The sequence below is a fragment of the Callorhinus ursinus genome, unplaced genomic scaffold, assembly GCF_003265705.2.
Source record: "Callorhinus ursinus isolate GAN/ISIS: 27379988/994484 unplaced genomic scaffold, GSC_fseal_2.0 scaffold39, whole genome shotgun sequence".
Lineage (NCBI taxonomy): Eukaryota > Metazoa > Chordata > Mammalia > Carnivora > Otariidae > Callorhinus > Callorhinus ursinus.
This window is the reverse complement of record NW_027397101.1, coordinates 10,469,628-10,495,934: the sequence shown is the minus strand read 5'-3', so window position 1 is coordinate 10,495,934 and position 26,307 is coordinate 10,469,628. Positions and strand designations below refer to the sequence as shown.

At 36.0% G+C, this 26,307-nt stretch overlaps 1 protein-coding gene across 24 annotated transcripts in view; it reads left to right on the top strand.

The window, feature by feature from the left end:
* The window catches only part of PTPRD (protein tyrosine phosphatase receptor type D), a 758,123-nt gene that overhangs the window by 614,078 nt on the left and 117,738 nt on the right, over nt 1-26,307 (top strand). For 19 of the 24 annotated variants that reach the window (XM_073880761.1, XM_073880762.1, XM_073880760.1 and 16 more), the window contains 3 exons: nt 4,169-4,378; nt 9,010-9,170; nt 20,763-20,875. In XM_073880761.1, coding sequence (XP_073736862.1) covers nt 4,169-4,378; nt 9,010-9,170; nt 20,763-20,875 — 484 coding nt within the window. The remainder of the gene's footprint in view (nt 1-4,168; nt 4,379-9,009; nt 9,171-20,762; nt 20,876-26,307) is intronic. The other 5 variants (XM_073880763.1, XM_073880782.1, XM_073880770.1 and 2 more) reach the window with 1 other exon arrangement.

Below are 26,307 nucleotides of genomic sequence, written 5' to 3'. Positions count from 1 at the left end.
GCACTCCGGGATCATGACCTGAGCTGAAGGCAGACACTTAACCGACTGAGCCAACCCGGTGCCCCCCCTTTTATAAATTTAAATTCAATTTGGGCGCCTGGGTGGCTCTCAGATGGTTGAGCGTCTGCCTTCGGCTCAGGTCATGATCCCAGGGTCCTGGGATCAAGTCCCGTGTCGGGCTCCCTGCTCCTTGGGAGCCTGCTTCTCCCTCTGCCTCTCTCTCTCTCTCTCTCTCTCTCTCTCTCTGTCTTTCATGAATAAATAAATAAAATCTTAAAAAAAATAAATTCAATTAGCCAAAGTATAGTGCATCATTAGTTTTTGATATAATGTTCAATGATTCATTAGTTGAGTATATCACCCAGTGCTCATCTTATCATGTTCTCTCTTTTTAGGTGCCCCTTTTTTAAACATTTTGAAGCAAGGCATGCTTTTACTTACAACTGACTAATCAGTTAATCTTGAGATTGTCATATTTACTTATTAATTAATCAGCTCTCAAATAAATTACTGAATTCCATTGGAATTGGTTTTAAAATGCAAAGGTAACTTGTAGAATCTATGAATCTTTCCTCCTGTTAAAAACAAGAAACAAAAAGCAAAAATCAAGTTATCAAAGAATTAAAATCCAATCCAAAAATTATGTCAAATACTTTTAAATAATAACCTTTTCCTAGAAGTAGAACCATTTACTAGCAATAGGAAGCTGATTCTCTTTTATAGCCAGGTTTTAACCTCCAAAATGCACAGCAATGCTAATGGATTAAAGTATAGAGCTATATGACATTGAACTTTCCTGCAATTAAATTCTATGGGTCTGTGCTGCTGATTCCCATAACAACGGGTCATTTTAATCATCCCACAAGTTGTGGTGCATTAATCTGTATAATAGTTTGATAAAGAACATTTATTAATTCAAAATTTTGGGGTCAGGATGGGTTGTTTCCAACTTTTCTTACTGATATAATTGAGACCACATTGTAGAATTAATGGTGGAAGAAATAAGATATGCATTGACTGGAAAATGAAAATTATTTCTGATAAAAAACTAAAGCCCTTGATATATCTTCTGGAATTACCTCCAATACATTTTGTAACTATTGTGTAGGGGAACAAATGAAATTAGTCTATGGCCTCACTTTATGCTTACTCATCCAGTTTCTGATCCCTACAGACATTTTTCCCCCTATCGTGGATAATAAAAGCATTGTTGTAATTTTATCTATAGCTTGGTACTGCCAGCTTTGACAAAGCAGTGTTCCTCTCTTAAATGTATTTGACCAAGTGATTTTTTTAGAAAGACCTATAATTCAAATGGTTGAAACCGCATCACTGAATATAATGGTGGCCTAAGGGGATTTCCACATGTATGCTTCACATCTAGGCCCATAAAAAATGGAAAGAGGCTTCCTAAACAGAGTCACTCTCAATATTATCTTCTGAGCTCATTTATCCTTTGTCTGGGGATAATCTCCACATAATAAATTCATGCACTGGAACTTTTGTTGTCAAGGTCAGACTGGGCAGAGTAGACGTTGATAGTCAAACTGAATTTTGGACAGAATGACTCATAAAATATTAGTTATATTTAATTCAGTGTAGGTTTTATAATATAAGCTTTTCATTGCATTTACTTCAAAGGCTTGCTCCTAAATAATGTGGTCATTTGTAGTTGTAATTTCAACATACTGGGTAACTTTGGTAACATCTGAGTATACTTGACCAATTAAAGTATAACACAGGAAGCATCCTGCAGAGATTAGAGCAACCCACGGGGGCAGAGTTGATATTCCACGTTTGACCTTAAGGAATGGCTGCACTGCACCTAAGGAACACCAAAAAACCCAAATATTTTATTCTAAGGTACTTCCTCCAAGTCTTCTAAAGAAACCCTAGCAAAAAGTGTTCATGGGGATGACAGTGATATGGATGAATTATGATAGTTGCATACATGTGAAATATGGATAAAATCAAGGTAGGGTTTGATCAGTGAAGTGGAAGAGGGGACACAGTCACATAAACAACTGATGGTAAATGTTTCTGATTAACCAACTTCAAAAAGCTGTTCAGTTCATCTGCAGTACGTTTGTCCTTAAAGTAATGGCTCATTGTTTACTACATATCAATAATAACCTTTATAATGAATTTCCAGTACACTATTAAATATTTGGCATCAGAATTTTTAAAATAGCATGTTAAAAGTATCCAGGAAAAGGAAATCTAAGTACTCATTCAGCTACATTAATGAGAACAGATGCACAAAAATTATATATGTCTAAGTATAGATTGAGTTAAAACAATTTAGATTATCAGTTTAGCTTAAATGTTGCATTTTGTTTTCTTGATATTGTATAATGATTAAGCAAACAAAAATATAATTTGAAAAATCCCTTACATGTAATATATATCAATTATATATCGCCACTTCTGTTATACATTCATGTCCTCATTTATAAAATGGGGATATAATAATAGCCTACCTTATAGGGTTTATTATAAGGAGTAAGTGAACTAATAAATATTTAGGCTTCTGAGAACAGTGCTTCAACTAAATGCTTAATAAATATTAGCTATCATTGTGATTAGCATTATTATAAGTAAACCTAAACTTGACAGCAGGACTCAAAGATAGTGCTAAGTCTTTGGCCTTGTTTTATTTCCTCTTCACTGGTGCGTATTTGATTAGCCTACTTGAATGTATCATCAGATAGTCCAAATTTGCTAAACAAATTTGTTTGTTTAGCAAATCCCAGTCTACTGGGATTCCCATAAAAGAGCTTATAGTTCATGTAATTTTCTTGCATCAATAAACTCAAAGTTAAAGAAAATACTAGAACTTTAGAAATTAGATTCAAAACAACGCGGGCACAGATTATCTATATAACCCAAAGAGTGTTTACCTATTGATTTACATCTGACCAGCTGAGCTCATTTACAACCTTGGGTAGTATACCGTCAGGTTCCTAACACAAGGATTTGACGTTTGCTGTATATAGAATCTGCAACCATTATCACAGAAGCCTGGCCTTGGGAGCTAAGCAGATACCACTACTTTGGTTTTTGATTTATCATTTCCACTTATATAACAAGAGTAGCAAATAATTTCACCATAATGTTTCCATTAGTACCTTAATTTTATTTATTGAGTTGAAGACAAGTTTCATTCCAAAAGAAAAAAAAAGGCATCACAGGCTGCTGTAAACTTTTTCCGCTGGTTACACCCTATGAAATACCAATATATTTAAGGGGAGAAGACAAAGCTAACTTCAACATTATTTTGAAATCATTTGTCATAAAATATCATTAATGTGACTTTCTAATGAAAAAGGTGAAGGCAAAACAGGAATATTGAAACATAAGTTCTACCTTTTTCTTTTAGAGATATGTGAAGGATTTTTGTGTACATGTGTGTGTTTGTTTTCTTCAGGGTAATATTAAATTTAATGCTTACCTACCCTTTCTATTTCACCTGAGAAGATAATTCAACCTCTCCAGGGAACTCTCAGCTCCAGAAAAGTTGATGTCATGATAAATGTGAGGAATAACCAAAAGATTATTTAAGGAGCCAAGAAACCAAGTCAAGCCACAAATTGTTAAATGAGTGACAATGTCTATATAATATGTTTCAATTAAAACTTGGTCATTGGATTCTATTTCTGCTGATTTGAGGATATTTGTATTGTATAAATGATCTCACTACTAAAAACCATCTAAAATGGTACTAACCTCTCCGAAAGTTGATCATAATTGATGGCTTTATCTGAGGTTACTATTTATTTAATAAATAACAATAATAAAGCCTGCATGACAGGCTTTTGTGAATCAAGCTGACTTTTTTTTACTTCGGTTATAATGTACTCTTGCCCTTTGAGAAGATTTCATTGGGGTAGACAGTGATATGAGCTATCAGCGAAGGAAGGATCTAATTGTCCTGTGTTTATCTCCTGGGCCTTGCAAGAGCAGTCTAACACCTTACTTTAATAGCAAGACAAGCATTTGAAAGAGAGAACTGAGATTTAGTGATGCTGACATGGTACATGAAATGTGGACAAACTGTAGTTGAGTTGTTCCCAGTCCTGAATTAATATCTCCCGTTAAATAGTCATTAAGTTGGGTTATTGTTGTTTACATTTCTTTTCTTTTTCTGTTTCCCACTTTTTTCCTTAAGCTGCTTAAAGAGATATCTAGGAAACGCAGAAGCATCCGATATGGGAGAGAAGTTGAATTAAAGCCATATATTGCTGCTCACTTTGATGTCCTTCCCACTGAGTTCACCCTGGGGGATGACAAACATTATGGTGGATTTACAAATAAGCAACTCCAAAGTGGTCAAGAATATGTCTTCTTTGTGTTAGCAGTGATGGAACATGCAGAGTCTGTAAGTTAATTGTGCTGGCATCTCTTTCCTTTGGTATTCTTACATATTTTCACCAGAATAGGTCTATGTAGATATATCCATCCTAATTATTTCTCATGAGCTATCATTAACTTAAGTGGAGCAACAGGCTGCCTACTCTTTAAACACTGCTGAGTAATCTGCTTGAGATTTCATTATAAACAAGGCTGTGTCTCTAATGACATGGAATTCAGGTGGACTTTCTGGCTTATGAAGTGCCGAACTGATAGGACATGGTTCTTGGAACCATCAATGTGACACATCTGGAAAGGAGGGTGGTACCCATCACTGCTCAAAAGCACCTTCGTCAACCTTTAAAAATGACTGTTCTCAGAGAAGTTTATTTGATTACAATAGAAACTATCAAGTTCTGCAATTAAACATAGGGTATTTCCAGGTATTCAAAAATACTGATTGAGGGTGATTATGTTTTATTCTCCTGCAACTGCCGGTGAGCCCACAATCTCTACCCAGATTCGTAGGGAAGGTCTGTCTAGGAACAAGGCAAGCACAGCCAGCTTCTTTAATTATAGCAATTTACCAATGACTTTATCAGTGAAAAGCCAAGAATGTTAGAAAATAATTCAATAAAACAGAGAATTCCTAAGGTACTCTAAATAATGAGTTGTCTTCTTTTATGTAATTCATCTTGCTCTTATGTCATTTTATGCTTCAGTTGCTGTGAATGTTAAAAAAAGAGAGAGAGGAAGAGAAATTGTAGCTGTGAAGGGGGGTGGATTTTGAAGTGGCAGTTCACATTAACATTTAATATACATATTCTAACTGTATCTTTCTAATAGGGGCCTAAAACTGACAGGCGTGGCAGCTCAGTTGAGCCAGTCACTTCCCTTATAGAGGAAACCCGAGATGTATCAAAGATTTCTTCACCTCCGGTGTTAGCACATATAGTGGGGCTTCTCTTCAAATGACTGAAGGAATTCCTCCATGGAAAATCAAAACACAAAGGCAGCCTTTCTGCCTGGTTTACCTTTGTGCACAGAATGTCATTTGAAAACAAAGTGATGGGCTCCCTGGAATTTTAATGCATGGATATGCTTTCTCTTTTTAGTTGAAGGTTTTAAGGCAGAACATCAAGGGAATAGAATGTTAGAAATCATCTTTTTCTCTCTTGTTTTTAATGACTTTTAGATATTTGAAGTAATTTTCCTTACATAGCTTTAAGATGTTTCAGAAAGCACATTCAGACCACTGAGGTAGATCAGAGAATTCAGCAAAGAAGAGCAGCCTCTGCAGACCATGCAGGCTGATGACCACTGTCAGAAACTCTGGTTTGAATTCTCCCAGATGTTTCTAGTGTTTAAATGCATTACCAATGCTGAAGAGTCTACATCGTCCCTTAGTATGCCATTTCACTGTTTCATTAATTATGTAATTAGGACTTTTTCCAAATAAATTATCTGAATTGTCCCTTTTCTCCATCATCTTTCTCAACAATGCTCTTTATGTGTTGTATATGTTTTCAGGCTAGCATCTACTTTATAGAAAAGACTTGTATCCAATGAATATAATGTTGGCAGTGATACTGTCATTTTGTAAGCTTCAAATTTTTGTGAATAATTGTTGTTAAGCACCTAACCACTCCAGGGTAGGCTAATAATTTTCATAGAGAAAAGACCCACCCCTCAAAACATGAGCTTTCCCTAGTCCATTATTGCTTCATGTTAAGAGTATCTGACCAAAGGCTATTACCCCCACACATTGAACAAGTTTTATTTTCATGAGGCTGGTATCACTTTATGGTTTTGTTTTCTTTTCTTTTCACTTTCTTATGTCTCTATTTCCTGATTTGGGTTGGAAATCTGTGTGCTTTGGGAAAACCTCTGCTTAGATTTGTATCTCGGCTGACCAAGATGATTATCTCTAAGGCCCTTGGTAGAGAATTTCAAATCACAGAGTTTTGTTTATTTTTGTCTGCCAAACAGTTGAGTGTAACCTACAAGATAGAAAGGGGAAAGTATAAACCAAAACAAACAATTACACTTATATAAAGAATCATGTTTCTTGGATATTTAGTGTCTTTGCCAAGTCCTTACACTGTACATATCTTTTTTTTTAGATGCTTCTGAGAAGGTTGGAAATGTACTGACTTTTTATCTTTTGACACATTCGAAAATCTGGAAATGTAGTCAGTCTCCTTCCTAAGTACTGTGGGGAAAGTGGGAAAGAAGAATAGAATACAAACATTTAGTGGGGCATAGACCCTCCACATTGACCACTAAGCTTGCTGCACTTAAATTCAGAATATATGCCCTAAATTAATTCTTTAAATGCAGATGAAAAAAATAGATATACTTCCTAATCATGGAGAGATGAGAATACACTCTCATGTCTTGATAAGATCAGCCATTTGAAAAGATGAACATTTTATTTTATTTGACGAAGATTTGCTGGGAACTCATTAAGTGCAAAGCTCTGTGCTAGCTACTTTAAGTGTACAGACACAAGCGGTATATAAATCCCTACCTTCCTGGAGTTTATAGTTTTGCTAAAGAAAATAAGGTATATGCACAAATAAAAAAAGGCAAATAGAGCCGGGCGAATACCATTAAATAAGGAATAAAGGACTACCTGAAATTTTAAGTGTTGTTTTTACCTATACTTTGTGAAATGATTGATTATTTCCAGTTAAGGAGTGGTAGCTTCACTGGAGGCAGTATAAGTGGGGCCTTGGAGATCAGTTAGATTACAGGAGCCAAATGTTGTGGAACTTGTGAGAGGGTTAAAGAGAGAGAATAGGACATTTAGGGAATAGTAGCCAGAAGCTCAGTATGATGGAAAATGTTGTGTGTGATACAGAAGTTTAAAACAAAATCATGGAGGCCCTTAAGATCGCTGCTAGGATGTCTAGGGTTTATTTAGGAATCACCAGAGAGCCTCCTGAAGGTTTTACAGCTATAGTTTAGGATAATAACTCTAGCAGCCCTAGAGACTGTTAGAGGAAGAAAGAAAATCTAGGTATGCTTTGGGTGGGCATGAATGAGGTCCTGAAGAAAAGGGGTACCCATGAAACTGGAAAGAGGGTAGATCAACCTGAGGGTCATTGGCAAAATAAAATCAGTAGTTTTTCATTCCTAGGTATTGAGAAGATGAGAAAAATTAGCAAGTTGGAAGGAGGGTATATCTAGCAAGCAGGGAAATAACACATGCAATTCTTAACTTGCAGGTAGATGTAGGACTCTCTAGCAATAACTGGAAATGAAAGTCTGGGAGTTAGCAGAGTTTCTGACTTTAGAAACATTAATCAGGAAGTAATCTGCATAGAAGTTGGTAGTTAAAGGTAAGGATGCCCTTGCCAGAGAAGGGAGAAAATGACTAGCAGAAAATAAAACTTAAGAATGCTGGCACAAGATGGATTCAGAGGTGGTCATGATCAGTTGGCAAGATTAGAATGGGACCAGTTGAGTATAGAAGTAGGAGAACCAGTGGAGGAGTTTTAAATAAGGCTCAATCAACTATGGCAAATCTGGAAAAGATGTCTGGAAGGGACTGAATAATGACAATTCTATTAAACAAATGAGAAAACAGAATCAGTGGTAGAGCTGGAGTGAGAAGAGATGAGAAGATAGTGGCAAGACAGGTGGGGCAGCCCATAGGTGTGGATTTGTCTCTATTGGAAAAAGAAAAGCTAGGACCTTACACTGGGGAGCGGGGAGGGCAAAGTCAAGACAATACTGTTCTAAGAGAGTCTGAAATGAGACATAGGATGTTATAAAAATAAAATTTATAGTATTCAGTCCATTCCTTCATCAAGTAACTATATATTTTTCCCAACTTCATTTAGGGAAAGTTAACAAATATAATTATATATTTAAAGTGTATAACATGATGATTTGATGTACGATATACATCGTGGAATGGTTGCCAAGATCAAGATAAGCAGCATATCTGTCTGCTCACATAGTTAACTCTTTGTGTGTGTGTATGCGTGTGTGCTGAAAAATACTTAAGATCTACTCTCAGCAACTTCCAAGTATATAATACTGTATTATTGACCATAGTCACCATGCAGTACATTAGATCCTCAGAACTTCTTATAACTGAAAATTTGTACCCTTTGACCTATATGTCTCCATTTCCCCCTCCCTGAATACTGACATTTTTCCCTATAAATGTTTACTTTTTAAATTTGATCTCCTTAACTGGCTGATAATGTCTTTAGGGCTGGAGCTATCATATTTCTGTTGATTTTCACATAACACATAACACCTTGGCACAGTGTAAATGCTCTTTGAATATTTTGTAAATGGTTAACTGTTTTACTTTATACTTCATAAGATCATTTAATATGTCATATATAGATCCCAATGAAAATGTGTCTACAGAGTAATTTACACCATCAAAAACGATTTGATTAGAAAATATTTCACTCTACAAGGAAATTTCCATTGCAAGATCTCTTTACTTTTTCCTCCTTCCTCCCTTTTCTCCCACCTCTTCTCTCATCCCTTTCCCTCATCTCCTTTTTCACTGACATTGTTTCATACACTTAAAATCACATCCACTAAGTTCGGAAGTTTTGCTCCTTCTAATGCTATGGACACACACTAGAAAGTCATTAGTTTATAAGTAACACAGACTCTGTTTTTCCTCAGAAGATGTATGCAACCAGTCCCTACTCCGACCCCGTTGTATCAATGGATCTGGATCCACAGCCCATCACAGATGAAGAAGAAGGCTTGATCTGGGTTGTAGGTCCTGTCCTTGCAGTGGTCTTTATCATCTGCATTGTCATAGCTATTCTTCTTTATAAAAGGTAGGTTTGCCTTGTATCTCTATTGCAATCTTGGTAATCCTTCTATGGTCATTATGTGGTTGCTATTAATGAAATACTTCAGTGTAGCCCCCATAATCATTGGAAGATGTTTCCATTAGATTAGAATGAAATGTAAAGATTGTGCTGTTTCAAATCCCATTCAAGTGTGGTATGGACTTTCTTGCCCAGCATTCACGGATCCTAGCCTTGGTCTTATGAGCTACTTTAAGCATTAGGAGCACTTTGCATGGCACTTTGCAAGACATGAGTACATTCACAAGCAGATAATTCCAAGCTTGCATCTGATTGCTTTAGATGATTAATTGCTCAGTTTCAACATGGTTTTAGAAATACTATTACAAATTTGCACATTTATACCCATTCCATATGTCTAATGAGTGCATGAGCTAAGATTTTTTTCCTGTAGCTATTTCTCAAAACAGTGAAAGTAGCTAAAATTTGAAGATAAAAGAAGGAAAAATGTGGAAGAGAATGATTTTTTTTCTTTCTGTAACCTTTATTCTATAGTGAATTCTATTTGTGTCTAAGAAGGGGATATAAGGTACCATTTTCCTTTAAAAAACTAAAACCACAACCTTGGCCTTTATACTCCCAGGTTTTGATCCGATTTGGTGTCTTTGACTACAATTAGGATGCAGATAATCCACATCTACCCCATGTTTTCTGATCTTCCACCCTTTTTCAATTACATTTCTGCCTCATTTATAGTAAGCTAGATTTTTCCCCTAGTCCCAGTCAGTTGGAAAGAGTACATTAGTAATTCTTTCCATAACTCCTTTCTGACTTAAAAATATATATAATATTAAAATATGTAAAATTATAAAAATTAACATATATAATACATTCTCTTAAACATGTAGAATGACTAAATTCTGAATTATCTCCTTTTATATCACTTTTTCTTTTCTTCCAATCCAAATTTTCTTTTTATGAAACTTGAATCTATGTTCCCATTTTTCTTTGTAGTATGTCATCTTTCAGAATGCTACTGTGAAGATGATATCTTCCCACTACTATGAAATAGCCTCCCCCCATAACTTTGACTTTCAAAATCAGATGAGAATGTCTTCATTTTGATTCTTGCTGACATGCTTAATCTGATAATCTTATTTCCATTAGCTCTTTTTCCTATTTATCTAGCTCTCTTCACTGGGCTTATATTAATTATTTCTACCTGTATTCTTTTGTTAAGCATGTTCTTCTTATATTCCTGGAATAGTCTTATTTATTTATTTATTTATTTATTTATTTATTTATTTATTAAGGATTTTATTTATTTATTTGAGAGAGAGAGAATGAGAGACAGCATGAGAGGGAGGAGAGTCGGAGGGAGAAGCAGACTCCCTGCTGAGCAGGGAGCCCGATGTGGGACTCGATTCCGGGACTCCAGGATCATGACCTGAGCCGAAGGCAGTCGCTTAACCAACTGAGCCACCCAGGCGCCCTATTTATTTATTTTTATAACCGCTTCTCAACTTAAAAAAATATCCTTTAAGACACTTGTCCTTTGCAAAACTTTCTCTTAACAGGCTGTATTCCATTTTATTTCAGTGTAAAGAGAGGGTTGAAAAGAAAAGACAAAGAAAGAAGTTCATAACCATAACCCATTAAATTGCCTATCCTATTTTAGACTTAAGAAGAAGGAAAGAAATAGCCATCATTTTTTTTTCCTGATCACTGCCATTACTCAGTTATCCATACTGTAAGATGGCTGAAAAAGCAAGTAATTGAAGGCCAAACTCTCTCTTAGATGATGGTTTCAATCTCCCCATCCTAATCCATAGTTTATCAGTGTTTATTTTGTTGCCTCTCTCTTGTGTAAGGAGTAAGGACAGGAAGCACAATGTGCCCACATATGCCCCAGAACAATAACAAATCCTGAGTGGGTCCAAGCAGGAACTGGTGCCCTGTGCTGTTCATGTGCTACACTTATGACCAGAAGAGAATATAATAATTAAAGACTGAAAGTAGAATTATCATTGTTTTCTGTGATACTTATTTAGGTGGCCAAATCCTACTGTGGAAGTCAGATCAGAAAGTGCTTGCCGATGGTTGCATTTCTAGACCATGGCACATGACATTTTGTGATTATTCAAAATGAACAAAATGCTTGCTGTATTTTTTTAAGTTGTATTTCATTCGGCTATATCTGGCTTCCATTAAGTCATATCTGGTTATCATTAAGTCATGTCACTTAACAGAGATGTGCATGGCATTCATGAGTTATGTAAATGTGAGGAAATAGGATTATCACCTTGATAATTTTTTAAAGATTTATAATTAAGTGTTCCTTGCCTCATGTGCATGTGCTTGAGGAAAAATCAATTTGGTTATATATTCTTTTCTAATCCTGCAAAAAGAGGCATCACATTTAAAGATTTTATGCCTCTGTTAAAATAGAGTTGCGTTTTAGTGTGTGCATATGTAAGCATCGTCTAATGCAATTGTTGGGAAATGCAGACATCCTCGAATGCTAAGTATATTTAGCCAACCATCTGAAGGCCCATGAAGCATTTCTGAAATAGAAATGCTTGCTTCAGCAGTAAAGAACATTCCTGACTTGAAATTCAAGTAGACCCAACAATGTCCTTCTTGATTATCATGAGGCAGTTCAAGAGGAAATCTTCTGTAGGCAATGAATAGTGGCTTTTATAGCTTAGATTCTGAGCAAAGTTAATTATATAATAAATACTTCATCCCTCTTTTTAGGTGCCTTTCAGGTTATACATAGGTAATCGGTATGACTCGGAATTGAATATATCATTATTATCATTATTATTAAATATTATTAACTCACATTATCTTGATAATCCCACTTATCACACATACCTGCTTACAAAACTACTTGCCTCAGGAGTAGGTCTAGAGCTATGGATGGTTTGTTCATATAAAGAAGCATATTTTATAGATCTGTGTGAAGAGACTGAGACTTATTCCTATTAAGTATATTGATGTGGAACTAGTGCACTCTTTTATCTGGCATTATATTTATTTGACTTTAGTTTTAATCTAGTAATTTGTAAACCTATAATATGTATATTGATAATCAGTGACAAAACAGCATCAACTGAGGCTTTGTAAGGCCCCTAAAATAACTGCTGAACCATAAGAAAATTAAAATATAATTGGTAGGTTTTTAGTGTGATGAATTCTCTTGCCCTATGATTTTTTTAATTTTGTTCTCTTTATGTGATATATACAAGCTTTCAAAATGTAAATTACAGAGATTGGATGGTAGCAAGGATTAGAAAAACACTAATCAGAAAATCAGGAATCAGGGAAACTGAGTCCTAGCTCTGTGACTAGGTAGCTAATTGGGGTAGAAAGTCATGCTAACACTCTGGGCCTCAGTTTCCTCATTTATAAAGTAAGTAGGTAGATGAGATAATTGAACTTTTTAATAATAATGTTCTATAATCTGACAACATAAAAACCCAAGTAATAGAATTATTGCTATAACATTTCTGTCTCCAGTGTGTGTATGTTTTTTAAATATGACTCCAGGTTGTTCTTCATCCATCCAACCCACAAAAAAATAAAATAAAATAATCCATAAAGCAAATGAACACTTAGATACCCATCTACATTGTACACTTGTTCTATGTGTAAGGCTTTTTAGTCATTAGTTCTAGAATGGTCTGGGAATTGTTTATATAGAAGATATTTGAAAGTAAAATGTTAGCCTGACTAAATGGAAAAGCATTTCAAGATGGATGAGAAATATTTATTATGTGCTATGGAAGAAAAGGAAATAAGGATTAGGAGGTTGGAAGGATCTAAACACTATCTAAACAAAATTAACATCCTTAACCAGTAATAGTCTAACCTAAATAGGTGTTGTGGACAGAGTAAATAATTCCCATCCCCACCTGCAGATGTTCATGTATGAAAGCCATGGGACAGATGGGACTAAAACACAAACTTCAGCTTTTTAAGCTTTCCCCTTATTCAAACATTAGCCACTCTCTGTGGACTGTGCCCCATTAGTCTTCTCTTTTTGTATCAACTTTACATATATTTCCAAGATGTCATCAAAGAAAGTAACACAGATCAGAATATTTTGAGATGCTACGGAGAAGTATGTTGCCATGCCCAACCACACTGGACAATGCTGATTGAGTCTGCCTTCTGGCCTCTGAGTAGGTCCTTCCATATACCTGAAATGCCTTTCTTCTGACTCCCCAGCCTCTTCTCTTGGCCTGGCTAACTCTGAAACATCCCTTAGAAGTAATCTATGATGCCACCTACTAAACAAAAAGCCTTTCTGGGTGCCTTCCTCTTGCCCTGTTCTCTCTACCAGTTCAGACTGCCCTTAGGGTGTTCCCTCATCTATACGCTTCAAAGCACTTTCTGTTTATCGATGTCACAGAACCACCACATTACTGGACTTGCTCATATCCTTGTCTTTCTTGCCCCCACTAAACTGTATATCAAGGACTCTGTCATTTCTTCACTGTTATCCCTTATGCCTAGTAGACTGCATGGCACAGAGGGATATTGAGTAATCAAATTTATACCAATTGAATAGTATTAACAAACTCCAAACTCAATCCCCTCCATTTGTTTACTCCATCATACAATATCACCTTCGTGTTGACTGGCAAGAGCTGTAATAAAACCTTTAGCCTATAATTTAAATTTACAAGTCCCATAGCCTTCAAAATTAGATACTTGCCCCAAATATATACCCATGTGTGTGGTCGGTCTGACATTTCAGTGGAAGGAGTGAATCACACACTAACTATGCATTTGTTCAATAAGAATACTCAACCTTTTAATACACAAAACTGATAATTCACTAAGTAGTTCTCTTCCATCCAAAGAAATAGATTCTCCTACAACTGACCCCCTAAAAATCTCCTTGATTAGAAATGAGCAAGCTAGTGGTGCTTAGGTGGCTCAGTCGGTTAAACATCCAACTTAATCTGAGCTCATTTCGATCTCATGGTCATGAGTTCAAGCTCCGTGTTGGGCTCTATGCTGGGCATGAAGCCTACTTAAAAAAAAAAAAAATGGGCTCCTGGGTGGCTCAGTCACTAAGTGTCTGCCTTCGCTCGGGTCATGATCTCAGGGTCCTGGGATCGAGCCCCACATTGGGGTCCCTGCTCCGTGGGAAGCCTGCTTCTCCCTCTCCCACTCCCCCTGCTTGTGTTCCCTCTCTCGCTGTCTCTCTTTCTGTCAAAAAATAAATATATTTTTTTAAATGAACAAGTAAGAAACATATATTTAGGATTTTTAAAACCTGGGGCACTAGGTAAATTATTTTAAATTTAAGAATACAAAGAATTAACCAGTGTATTTGATATCACTTTCATTATTCACTTTGTATGTGTGTGTGTGTGTGTACAATTTAAATGTGGGTTTTGTATTTTTGAAAGGAGATAGACCAGATTATCTTAAAGCCAGATTCTTTAGCAACTCAGGTATGTATTTCATTGGCATTAAGGCAGACTTAGTATCTCTATTTTGGATTTGAGAACTCACCAAATACTTCTCAATTCACCTCACCATGGAGATTATTTAGATTAATTTTTTTAAGGTATAAGTTATATTCTCTGCATAAAGAACATAGTTATCTAAACAATCCACATATTATCACATGAGCATGAGCTAGATGTGTTCACAGACAGCAGCATCTCTCTGACTATGAAAATATCTGTCATGTCAGTGGCTGGTAACAAAAGACTTTCAGGATTAGCCCAGCAATATAGGTGGGTCATGCTCTGTAGGCTTATAATGATGAGTATTACTTTTTCCAAAACTGAAAATGTATTTGATTTTTTATTGGCAAAAAAGATTATGATAATCTTACTTGTCAAAAGGAGTTTGAAGAAATCATTTTTGCCACTTTATTACCTCATAGTGTATTATACCATTGTGCCCATTTTTGTGCAGGTCAATGCAATTTGCAGATATTTTATACCATTAGAGGAATAATATACCTCTTAACTGAAGATTTTGTTTTAGATGAACAAATTTCTTGTATGTATTGTAAAAAACATAGTATATCTCTACCATCAAACACTTTCTGGGAAATAATTGTGGCAATATTATGTAGGTTGATGGATAAAAGTGAATGTGACATTAATATACACAGAAAAAATGCTTTAGTTAGTTATGTACCCTCATGTCCTCCATTTAATTCATTATTAGAAGCCTTTAAAGTTTTGATACACTGTCATTTCCTAATGTGTGTCATTTAATGTGTCCCTGCTTGTGAGCAGTGTTTCTTAAATCTTGGTTGTCATAGTTACTCTTGTTATCACTGCCCAACTAACATTTAGCCTTTCTTTTTCTTTTTTTGCTGCATTAAAATGGAGCAGTAAACCTGACAGGTGAGGAATAGAGAACAAACCCCTTTAATGCTCAGTAATAGATACCAGTAGCCTTTGGAAGAGGGGGTGAGGGTGGAGGTTGGGTATAAAAGGTATTACCTGGCAGGTGGAAGATGGACAAAGCTTAGTTTATAAAATATTTAAATGATTAAAATGATTCTGGGGGAAATAAATTAGTTTGTCTATATAAAAAGAAATAACAAATTATCCAAATTTAGAAGGTAATGAAACCAGTCTGAACTTTGTTTTAATGAGCCTTTGTATGTGTTAATGTGTCTACAGAACAGAAATGTGAGGTGTCCCATAAAACGTTTTTTGTTTTGTTTGTTTTTACTTAAGACTGATTTTTAAGTTTGATCTGAGGTCACCTCCTGATACGGGAACACTACTGGCATTGTCATATCCTGCAAATATTGGTGGCCGTGCCTTTGTGAAAACTCTTACATAGTTTCAAATTATTTTCCATGTCTTCCAGACTCAACTAATAATAGCAGAAGCAGCAATAGTAGTAGTAATAGCGATAATAATAATAATAATAATAATGGTAAGACTCACTATCTCTGTGATTATTGAATGACTCGTCCAATCTGACCTTCTATCTTTCTAACTTATATCTATCATCTCTCTCTCTCTCTCTCTCTCTCTCTATCTATCTATCTATTTATATCAATAGATACAAATTTCTGATAAAACTTAAACTAAGAAAAGGGTCTCAGTGCTCATCTCAACTGCCTTCCCCCCAAAACCGTATTCCAGTAGTTCCCAATGCTTGTTCCCTGGACCAGCAGCAGAAACATCAGCATCACCTGGGAACTTGAGAGAAGTAGAAATTCTTGGACTCCCTACCCCAGACCTAATGAATCAGAAACTCTGGGTGTGGGTGCAACAGTCTGCAGTTTAGTAAGCCCTCCCACGTGATTTGGCTACATGCTGAAGTTAGAGAACCATGGCTGTATTTTTTCCCTAAAATCAGCTAAACAATGGTCAGCAAGCTACTTTCATTGATAGAAAACTTAGCACTTGGGTAGGGTGTCTTTTTTTTTTTTTTTTTAATATCACTAGTTGTCATTAATCCAGATAAAAACACATGCAAAGTAGGTTTATCTTTTGTTTTGTTTTTTAGTTGAAAGATAAAACACTTTAAACCCACTTAATATACTCAGAGATCTACCTTCCCATTTAATACTGTCCACATTTTATAATATTATCACTGCCTCTGGTTCCATTAAGATGAGAGAGTTGGCTCTCTTTTTTTTCAGAACCACTAATTAAACATTTATTGCATATTCAAGATACTAAAAATGAGTTTATAATTTTCTTAATTAAATGATACTTTATGTAGTATGCTTTGGAATTATCTAAGTCATATGTGGGTAACTTTACAAATGCATACATCTAATGTATACATGAATGGACTAGAAATTTCCTTCAATAACTTTATTCTTTATAAAATATATAAATTAAAACAAATTCAGCTTCTAAAGAATTACAACATTTAACCTAGACATCATGTCCTAACCTTCTTCTTCTCTTTTGTACATGAAGAAATTGATAAGTATTATAGTTGACTTCCCCAAGAAGATACACACCAGTAGTGGCAGAGTGGGGTTGTATTCTTAAAGGCATTAGAATCATAGTGTTGGGGCACCAGAGTGGCTCAGTTGTTAAGTGTCTGCCTTCGATTCAGGTCATGATCCCAGAGTCCTGGGATCTAGCCCCGCATCGGGCTCCCTGCTCGGTGGGAAGTCTGCTTCTCCCTCTCACACTCCCCCTATTTGTGTTCCCTCTCTCACTGTCTCTCTGTCAAATAAATAATAAAATCTTAAAAAAAAAATCATAAAGTGTTTGAACTGACTTCTTTGAATATTAATAGTAGGCGTTTCAGATAAATATATCTGTCTTCCAAAAGCCTTGGCCCATATGTCTGAATATCTTTGTTCTCAGTAAGTAGATTCCCTCCCACTTTCTCCCTAGATGAGATGCAGGTGAGAATAAATGAAAATAAAAAGCCCCTTAGACCACAGAGTAGCATTTTTGTGATCACAGTGTGTGATCCACATTCCAAACTACCACATGTTTTTATACTACTAGCAGTTTCCACCATATCTGAAATGTCATGTAACCTTGCATTTCCTTTTCACCCATATAACTCCTACATGTGGCAGATATCTCTCTCTGCAGGAAATAAACTTACAATAGGACCTTATAATCTTAATAGAAAAAATAAAACAGCAAGGCAAAATTCAAATCATTTTGAAGTTACTATTCTTTGCTTTTTTCTCATTGAAAATGAGAATAATGAGACCTCTGAAAACTTAGGAAAAACATGTGACTGCGTCAATTCATGTTGGCCCCGATTTAAGCCATCATGTGCCACTTAATACTGTATGGCAGTAAATTCTGTTTTTGAAGCTCTTTATCATTATTACCAATGATGACCAAACTCTTCATCCTGCAAACATTTCTTAGGAATCCTTTCTGTTGGAAAACAACCATTTTAGCACATTTATGTTTAAAAATAATGTGACAAAAGTGTGGGCAGCCAGAATTATCCATGTTATGATCACCAGAACTAAACTAAGCAAAACAAAATTTAAACAGCTGGTTTTCTGAGATGGTTAGGATTTTTAGAATCTGAGATTTTGGAGGTCATTTCTTTGAATAGATAAAGTGAGGAAGAAGTTAGTTATTAAATGTCAGGGAACCCCCCCTACTTTATCACAATTATAAACTGCAATTTTAGCCCCAAGCTCTGGGTTTTGAGATTCATCTGGGCAAGAAGATGTGATGTTCACCTTTCCTAGCACCAGAGTACAGACTAAATTTCTTTAGAGAGTATTCTTTTCTGTCCCTTTGTCTCAGCATCACTCAGCCTGGCCTCAGTGAAAAAGAAGATAAGGAGTATGCCCCACAATACCTGCAGGAGTGACCTAGTTTCCTTGCCCAGAAATTTCTCCATCTGGTTCCATAATCCTGCAAGAATGACAGTGGAGACATTTTGAGAAGGGATAAAATCCAGGTTTGAATCATTAGGTCTGGTATATCAGTAAAGAAATGTATCTGTGCTGACTCGTATGGGGAAAAACAAACAAACAAACCTTAGAAGGACCCGTAGGGTTCCCTGAAGTGAGAATAACCAAGCATATGTTTGTTACACGTGGGACTGACTGACTAGCAGTTGGTGGCATTTCATTAGCCTATTTAGATTCTGTATCTTTGGTGGTAAAATGAATCTCTGTGAGGGAAATACCCACAGCCTAAACACAGGGACATTTTCCACTCTGAAACTGGTCACCATGTCCTTCTTTCACATACATGGCCTTCCAAGCCACTCTTTCCCTTTCTTCTCCTATCTTTCTTGCCAGCCCTCAGCTCTGATTTTCTGTTTCCATTTTCCACTCCATACAACTGGAAGTGCCAGTACTTTTGGCACACCTCAGATTCACTGCTCACCTCTGATTGGTAGTATAGCTTGGCAGTACATTCTGTCCTCAGGCTATACCTGACACCTTAGGTAGAAACGGGAAATCCTGAGACAGGTTAATCCAAGGTTCTGAAAGAGGAAGTTGTCTAACAGGACTCACCCAAGAAAATGTATTCCATCAACGCTGTTTTGCCGAAGGCATGCACTTGAGCAAATCAAGTGTGCTTTCCCTTTGCATCAATCTTCCCTTCATCCCCTGGTTAGTTTTATTTTATATAGATGAGCAGAGATGGAAAGAAAGGCTATTTAACAGGAGCCCTCTGGCTAACCATGGAACGACCTGGGTGGCACTGAATGAGATCCCATTGCCACAGCAACGCTAATGAGCTGTGCGACAGTCCTATCAGAAAGAGAAGGGAGTGTTCCTCAACACCGCTGTGCCCCTTTCCCCAAAGAAGAATGTCTTTGTTTTGAAAAAGGGTGAGATGCTAGGATTATGACTGCAGCCCGGAGATTGTTGGAATCAGTATTTGAATAATAAATACAGAATAAAGCACTGCTTGAAAAGGCCTCCATTTCCTCAGTTTTTGATCTAATTTAACCTTAAAGAATATAGGTAGTACTCTGTGTTTGAGGGGTTTGAAAAAAATGAATAAGAAATCTTATGAAAGTCCATCGTCTCTCATGGACTCTGAAAAACAAACTGAGGGTTTCTAGAGGGGAGGGGGTGGGGGGATGGGTTAGCCTGGTGATGGGTATTAAAGAGGGCACGTTCTGCGTGTAGCACTGGGTGTTATGCACAAACAATGAATCATGGAACACTACATCAAGAACTAATGATGTAATGTATGGTGATTAACATAACAATAAAAAATTTAAAAAAAGAAATCTTATGAAAAAAAACCCTGACCTTTCTTGCATAGACACTTTTTAATATTATATTACACACCCTAAACAAAGGTATTTAATAAAACTGGTAGATAGTAATTAAAACAAAGATTAAATGAATTGTGTGAAGAATTACTTATAACAAGGCACTATTAATGGTTCCTATGGCATGAATAATCATTGGAAAAGTGAGACACAGTAGGTGAAATTACTTTTTCTCTGATCTTTCTGTGATTGACTTTCATTAATGAAATATTAATCACAGCTTAACACTACAAACAGCCGACACTATTTTTTTTTTTAATTTGAAAGAGAAAGGGGATGTTGGTCTTGTATTGTGCTAATTCTCCTTCCGCGTATTAGGCTAACTTGGAATCTTAGAACAAACTATATTTGTCTGCCTTATGGGAAAATCCAATGCAGTCCTCCCTGTAGCCATTAGTCATAAAACCTTGGAAAAAGGAAAAAGGGGGTATGGATTTAGCTCTTCAGCTTGAGGCTCAGTAGTTTCAGAGGTTTTCTCTATGGTAACCACATTCATGGCTATTGGTACTCTATTAGTATTGGCTATTAGTAGTACTCTGTCCTGTTCCTCACAAATTGAACCAGTGGATAAAGGAGATTTGCTGAACAAGGACTCAAGTTTATCTCTCCAACACCCCCCGTAAAGCCTAAAGGCAGAGGCAATGAAGAATTTAATTCTAGAGCAGACTTTGAGATCATTCACTTAAATAAAAGTTTTAGACTTGAGGAAACAGTCTAGGCCAAGAGAAGAAAAGTAACCTGAACAAGGTCACAAAGCTGGTCTGTCAAATGGTTTAAAATAGAAAGTTGGGAGGGAGAGGGGGCTGCATGACTCTCTGCTTTTTAAGCGTTTTTATTGTTTTTTTATTTTATTCTTATATTTTTATTTTCTCCCTATAGGAAGAGGGCAGAGTCTGACTCTAGAAAGAGCAGCATACCCAACAGTAAGGAGGTCCCTTCACACCATCCAACAGACCCAGTAGAACTGAGGCGCCTTAATTTTCAAACACCAGGTAAGAAGCAGGACTCATCTTATCCATAATACAGTATTTACTGAAAGTTTTATGGCTAACTGATATTGTTTTGGGAGATAAATACATCACTTTATTTAGAACAATTTTGTTTATCTTGATTTTAATTGTAATATTATTGAGATTCACCATACATAAGTCTTGAAAGGAAAGTTCTTTTTGCAAATCTGAGGTGGAGTAGACAAGACTAAACGTGTAATTCATCTTCAAATTTTGGAAAAACTATAGTCTTGCAAGAATACATACCATTTGGGGGTTTTAACACAGTTTATTATTTTTAATGACATCTGTCTGGCAAGAATTCAGTTTCTCATAAAGTGAATGAATGGATGGATGGGTGTTGCATCATTCATTCCATGGGGAAAGAATAGATTTATTTTGTATTTTCCTATTAATTTGCGTCTATGTTTCACTGAAGAAAGGGGGGGTAAGAGGGAAAGAAACAAAGTGAGGCAAAAATTAATTTCTTTTCAAAAATTACCTATACTGCATGTAAGTGGCCAGTTTAGGTTTCTTGTGGGGAGGCACATAAAGTGATTGAGGATAAGAAAAATATACTTGTTTCTTCAAGGACATTAAGTGCTTCAACAGAGCAAACATGTCATTCCTGCTGAGGGGCATTTTGTACAGTATTATTCATTCGAGGCTAACTCTATTTTGCTTTCTTTCAAGTAAATTTTATTTATACCAAATGAGTGGAAAATCATAAGTAGTAAAGAGATCTAAAAACATAAAACTGAGTGGCACTGTCATAATACCTAAGGATAATTAAGAAAGTAAAGAACTGATCTAAAGTCTGATTAAAATTTGGTTACCAAATTGTTGGCAAATGCGTCAAATGGACGTCCTAACTCACAGTAGGATACACTACAAATTTGTCAAACTACGCATTTGCAGTGAATTACTTTGACTTGAATACAACGTATTGTGTTTGGCATATTTTCTCTTTTACATGTAGACGTATCATAGTAACTAGTAACAATTCAGTTGAAAGAAGCATCTGGCATTTTCAAAGTGGCTATACAAATCATCATCATAAATGTGGGTCATTTTTAAAGTTCTATCTCAAAGGAGGTTAGACTTTTTAAAAATCGTTTTTTTTAAAAGCAAAGATATACCTCCAACAGCATGAAGGTAGAAGAAAATGTTCATGTAGCCAAAAATCTCCTATATGTATTTTTTTAAGAGGCTGATAAATGTGGACTATGTGATGATGATTAAACAAACCTATGCAGTCCTCTGGGATTGTTGTAGTCTTGTAGATGTTCCTTATTGAGTCTTTATCTAGCTATCCCATTAAGGCAACTGGATATGATTTGAGTTTCTGTAATAAACCTTCTCAGTTCACTTTCTGAAATAGCAGCGTACTACTTCTTTAGGCTATAGGCAACTTCATAATAATGGACCCAGGAATTCATGCACTTTTCAATTTGGCCAAACCAATGTATAGAGGACCTAAAAGACACATAGATGATGTGTTACAGGATTTTTTTACAAGAGCAGCACATTGTGGAAATAGAGAACGACTGTTATTTTGCTGCTCTGCCCTGCCCCTTCTGGCTCTTATGTGAAGTGTGATCTGTATTGGAAACAACCTTGGTCTTCTAGTAGAGACAGAAGCATAGAATAGGGTGAATGGAAAGTCAAAGATAGCCCCAGAAGAAAAAGAGCAGTAAGAGTGCTCTCCCTCATCTATTCCAGCACCAACAGAGTATGTTTCCAGTAATAAATAGGAAGCATGAATGGGAACTATGTAGAAAGGATTATTAGCAGAGTGCTGGCAACTACAAACAAGGAAGGGAATAGAAATGACTTCAACCAAGAGACCTCCATCTATTAAGTACTTCTTGCTTTTATGGGCAATTTTGCAAATATGGTCAAATCAAAAAAAGTTTATAAAGAATCAGATTTTCCCAGTGTATGTGGGAATATGAGATCCATTTATGGAGAGAGCTTGTTAAATTTCACAGAAGTAAATGGAAAGGAGAATGAATGTTGTAGTTGAAGGGACATTGCTTATCTCATCAACAGCTTTACAAAACTGAAATGGTGGCCTAAGTTTATAGGAGGTATCATTTAACAAAGGTTAGACTTATTACATCAAATGGGTAATGAAATAAAGTGGGCAAAATCAATAAAGAGGGAGAAAGGAGTTTAATAGAGGAAGAAAATAGAACAGGAGATATTGTCCTAAGGTCCTAGCACATCTGCTCACTGAGGAAGCACTGTGTTGTGCCTTTTAACACAGGTAAGCAATCTACTTGAGCTTGATTTGTTGAAACAGTCTATTTACCTCCCAAGCTCCCAGGTCGGCTGTCCTGAAAATTTCACCAGTTGACAAAGAATATAGACTCAGCTATTAATGTGAAATTCATAATAATGTGACCATTTGCTTCAGCCAGTACAGATTCTAAGCAATGGCTACAAATCGCCTTAATTACTTGCCAGTAGGATAATAGGTAGGGTTGTTGACCAAATAACATTTTTGTGTTTTTTCCTCTCCTCTTGTTCACAAATAATCAATGGCTTTCCTGGCTGATGCAATAAAATGATCCCTTTACTAGGTGTTGCACAGCAAATGATATGACGCTCCTTAATTTTTGGATTTTAATCCCTCTTACTGTCTGAAATGTGCTTTTATATACACCATACCTTTGGAAGTAAAATCGTTTATCCACAAACATAAATTTTGACAATTCTTATTAATGGTATGCATAAGTTGGGAATTAACCACCCACATCTTCACTCCAAACAAATGACTTTCAATGAAATAAAAAACCTGTGATTCATGTATCAGCCCCTAGCACCTGAACTTGTTCATGAAAGCAAGTTCACTTCCACTTCCGATGGATCTGTTGAGAAAGATAAAATATCAAAGACTTCCATTTGAAATGAAAGGTATTTCAGAAGGTAAAAAAAGCACATCATTTAGTTCACTAATCCTATAAATTCTATTTTCGTTTTAAAAAAATATCTTGGGAATGGAAAAACTATTTACTTTTTAAGTATTTCTTCTTGTTAAAGAGCCTAGAATATAAGGAGGCAGATGATTTTCCCTCAATTCTACCCCATACTCCAAAGGTATTGAAAATATATTCCAAATTCCATATAAATACAGTATCCTGAAAGTTTAAATACTTCAAAGAAATATACCCTTCACTGCAGTACTACAGACATACCTATCACTGGGTCAGGAAAAGGAAACATCAGATTCCTGTCCACTGTCTCTCCACTAAGGCACCAAGTAAAGGCAGAGAAATCTGTTGTTTTCAGTAGAACGATCTTTGCAAGGTTGTGAGAAAAAGAAAAACATTGCTTTAGCACACTTTCCAAATTTTGGATGACAATCTAGTCACTGTATTAGTGAAACGCTGTATTCAAGCATCTGAACAGGGTGAGGAAGGCTAACACCCTCAGGAGAGCAGGTAGTACTCTGCTTGTAGGTGTTTCCCATGAATATGCTTAGTAACCAGAATACTGTCTCTTAGAGTTGGCAGTATTCAATTAATTTATATTTAGAACCTAAACTACACAATTAAAAAATAGATAGTTGGCAATAATTAGTCATCATTTATTGGTATACCGGGTCAGTAAGAACTAGTATGAAATATGCAATTCAAGTACCATTGTTTGTATCACCCATGACCTACAAAATTAGAGTCCTAAGTGTATAAGAAGGTATCATTTAGCTAAAGTTAGACTTATCACTTCAAATGGAAAATTGAATAAAATGAGAAAAGGAGAGAGATGTTGTAGAAGAATTTGATAGATTTATTAACTGCTAATCAAGTTTTACAAGTCTGTAAGCTCTACAGAGGAAGGGAAAATACTCACTTATTAAAAGATGGTTTTAGGGAGCCTGGGTGGCTCAGTTGGTTAAGCGACTGCCTTCGGCTCAGGCCATGATCCTGGAGTCCCGGGATCGAGTCCCGCATCGGGCTCCCTGCTCAGCAGGGAGTCTGCTTCTCCCTCTGACCCTCTTCCCTCTCGTGCTCTCTATCTCTCATTCTCTCTCTCTCAAGTGAATAAATAAAATCTTTAAAAAAAAAATAAAAGATGGTTTTAGGGGCACCTGGGTGGCTCAGTTGGTTAAGTGACTGCCTTCAGCTCAGGTCATGATCCCAGGATCCTGGGATCGAGCCCCGCATAGGGATCCCTGCTCGGCCGGGAGCCTGCTTCTCCCTCTCCCTCTTCCCCTGCTTGTGTTCCCTCTCACGCTGTTTCTCTCTCTCTCTCTATTAAGTAAAATAAATAAAATCTTTAAAAAAGGATGGTTTTAAAATAAACCTCTATTAATCCTCATACATCTTTGTGGACAGCAGTAGCTGGGTGTACACTAAGATGAGTTGATAGATGAGTTACATGTTAAACCAAAGTGAACTGTGTCCATTAGCCTAGGTTGGGAGGAAAGTTCTTTTTGTGTGTAAAAAAATGTTTCCAAGTCTTCTTATAACCTGTACCTCAAATAATTCTTGTTCTTAATTACAAAAGCAACACACATTTATTGGGGGAATTGTGTAAAATAGAAAATAATCTTGTTAAGAATTGTTGTACATAGGTTGTGGCTACACAGGTGTTCATTATAGTAAATATTTTGTATGTTTGAAAATTTTCATAAATTGGAAAAGGTGAAAAAAGCACATTTAGAAAATAGAAATTACTCTTTATCCCCCCAATTCTTATTTTTCTTCTTTTTTGGGGGGGGCATATTTAAAATATAAGTAAAAGATTCCCTATAACTACTCCAAATTTCCCCCTCAGGAATAGTTACCATATACAGCTCCATGATATGCTTCCAGACTTTTTCACATGTATATACAATTCTTTAATTAATAAAAATGTATAGCAGGTCTATAGACAGACAGGTGATATACATAAAATTTCCTGTTTTAACATTTAACTACATAAACATAGACCTTTTTCCAAGTTAGTGTATTAGGTTTTATCTCCTTCTTATCAGCCGGTGGTATTGATGCTATTCTACAGATGACACAAAATGTATTGACTCATTACTTATTAATGGAAGCTATTTTCCATGTTTCACTCTTGCAAATAATACTGCAGTAAGCAGTACGGAGAGCACACATCTTTTCACATCTTTGTTGCTACCTCGAAATATTAGACACCTGGAAATGCAAGTACAAGGTCCTAGGGTAGGCACATTTACCATTTTGATAGAGATTGCCAATTACAGATTTTTTTTTGAAATATTGTAAAAAGCCTTTACTTACAGTATGGCAGCCCCTCTGAGCCCTGGCCTCTAGCATTGGACAGAAGACTAAAATAAATATAACATCATCAAAAGATGATGATATATAAGAAAACCAAAGAAGCTACTGATATGTGTTCATATATCTACTTTTTCCCAACAAAGCAAATTTAGAACTTCAGCATCTCAGAGAAATAAGCTTTCT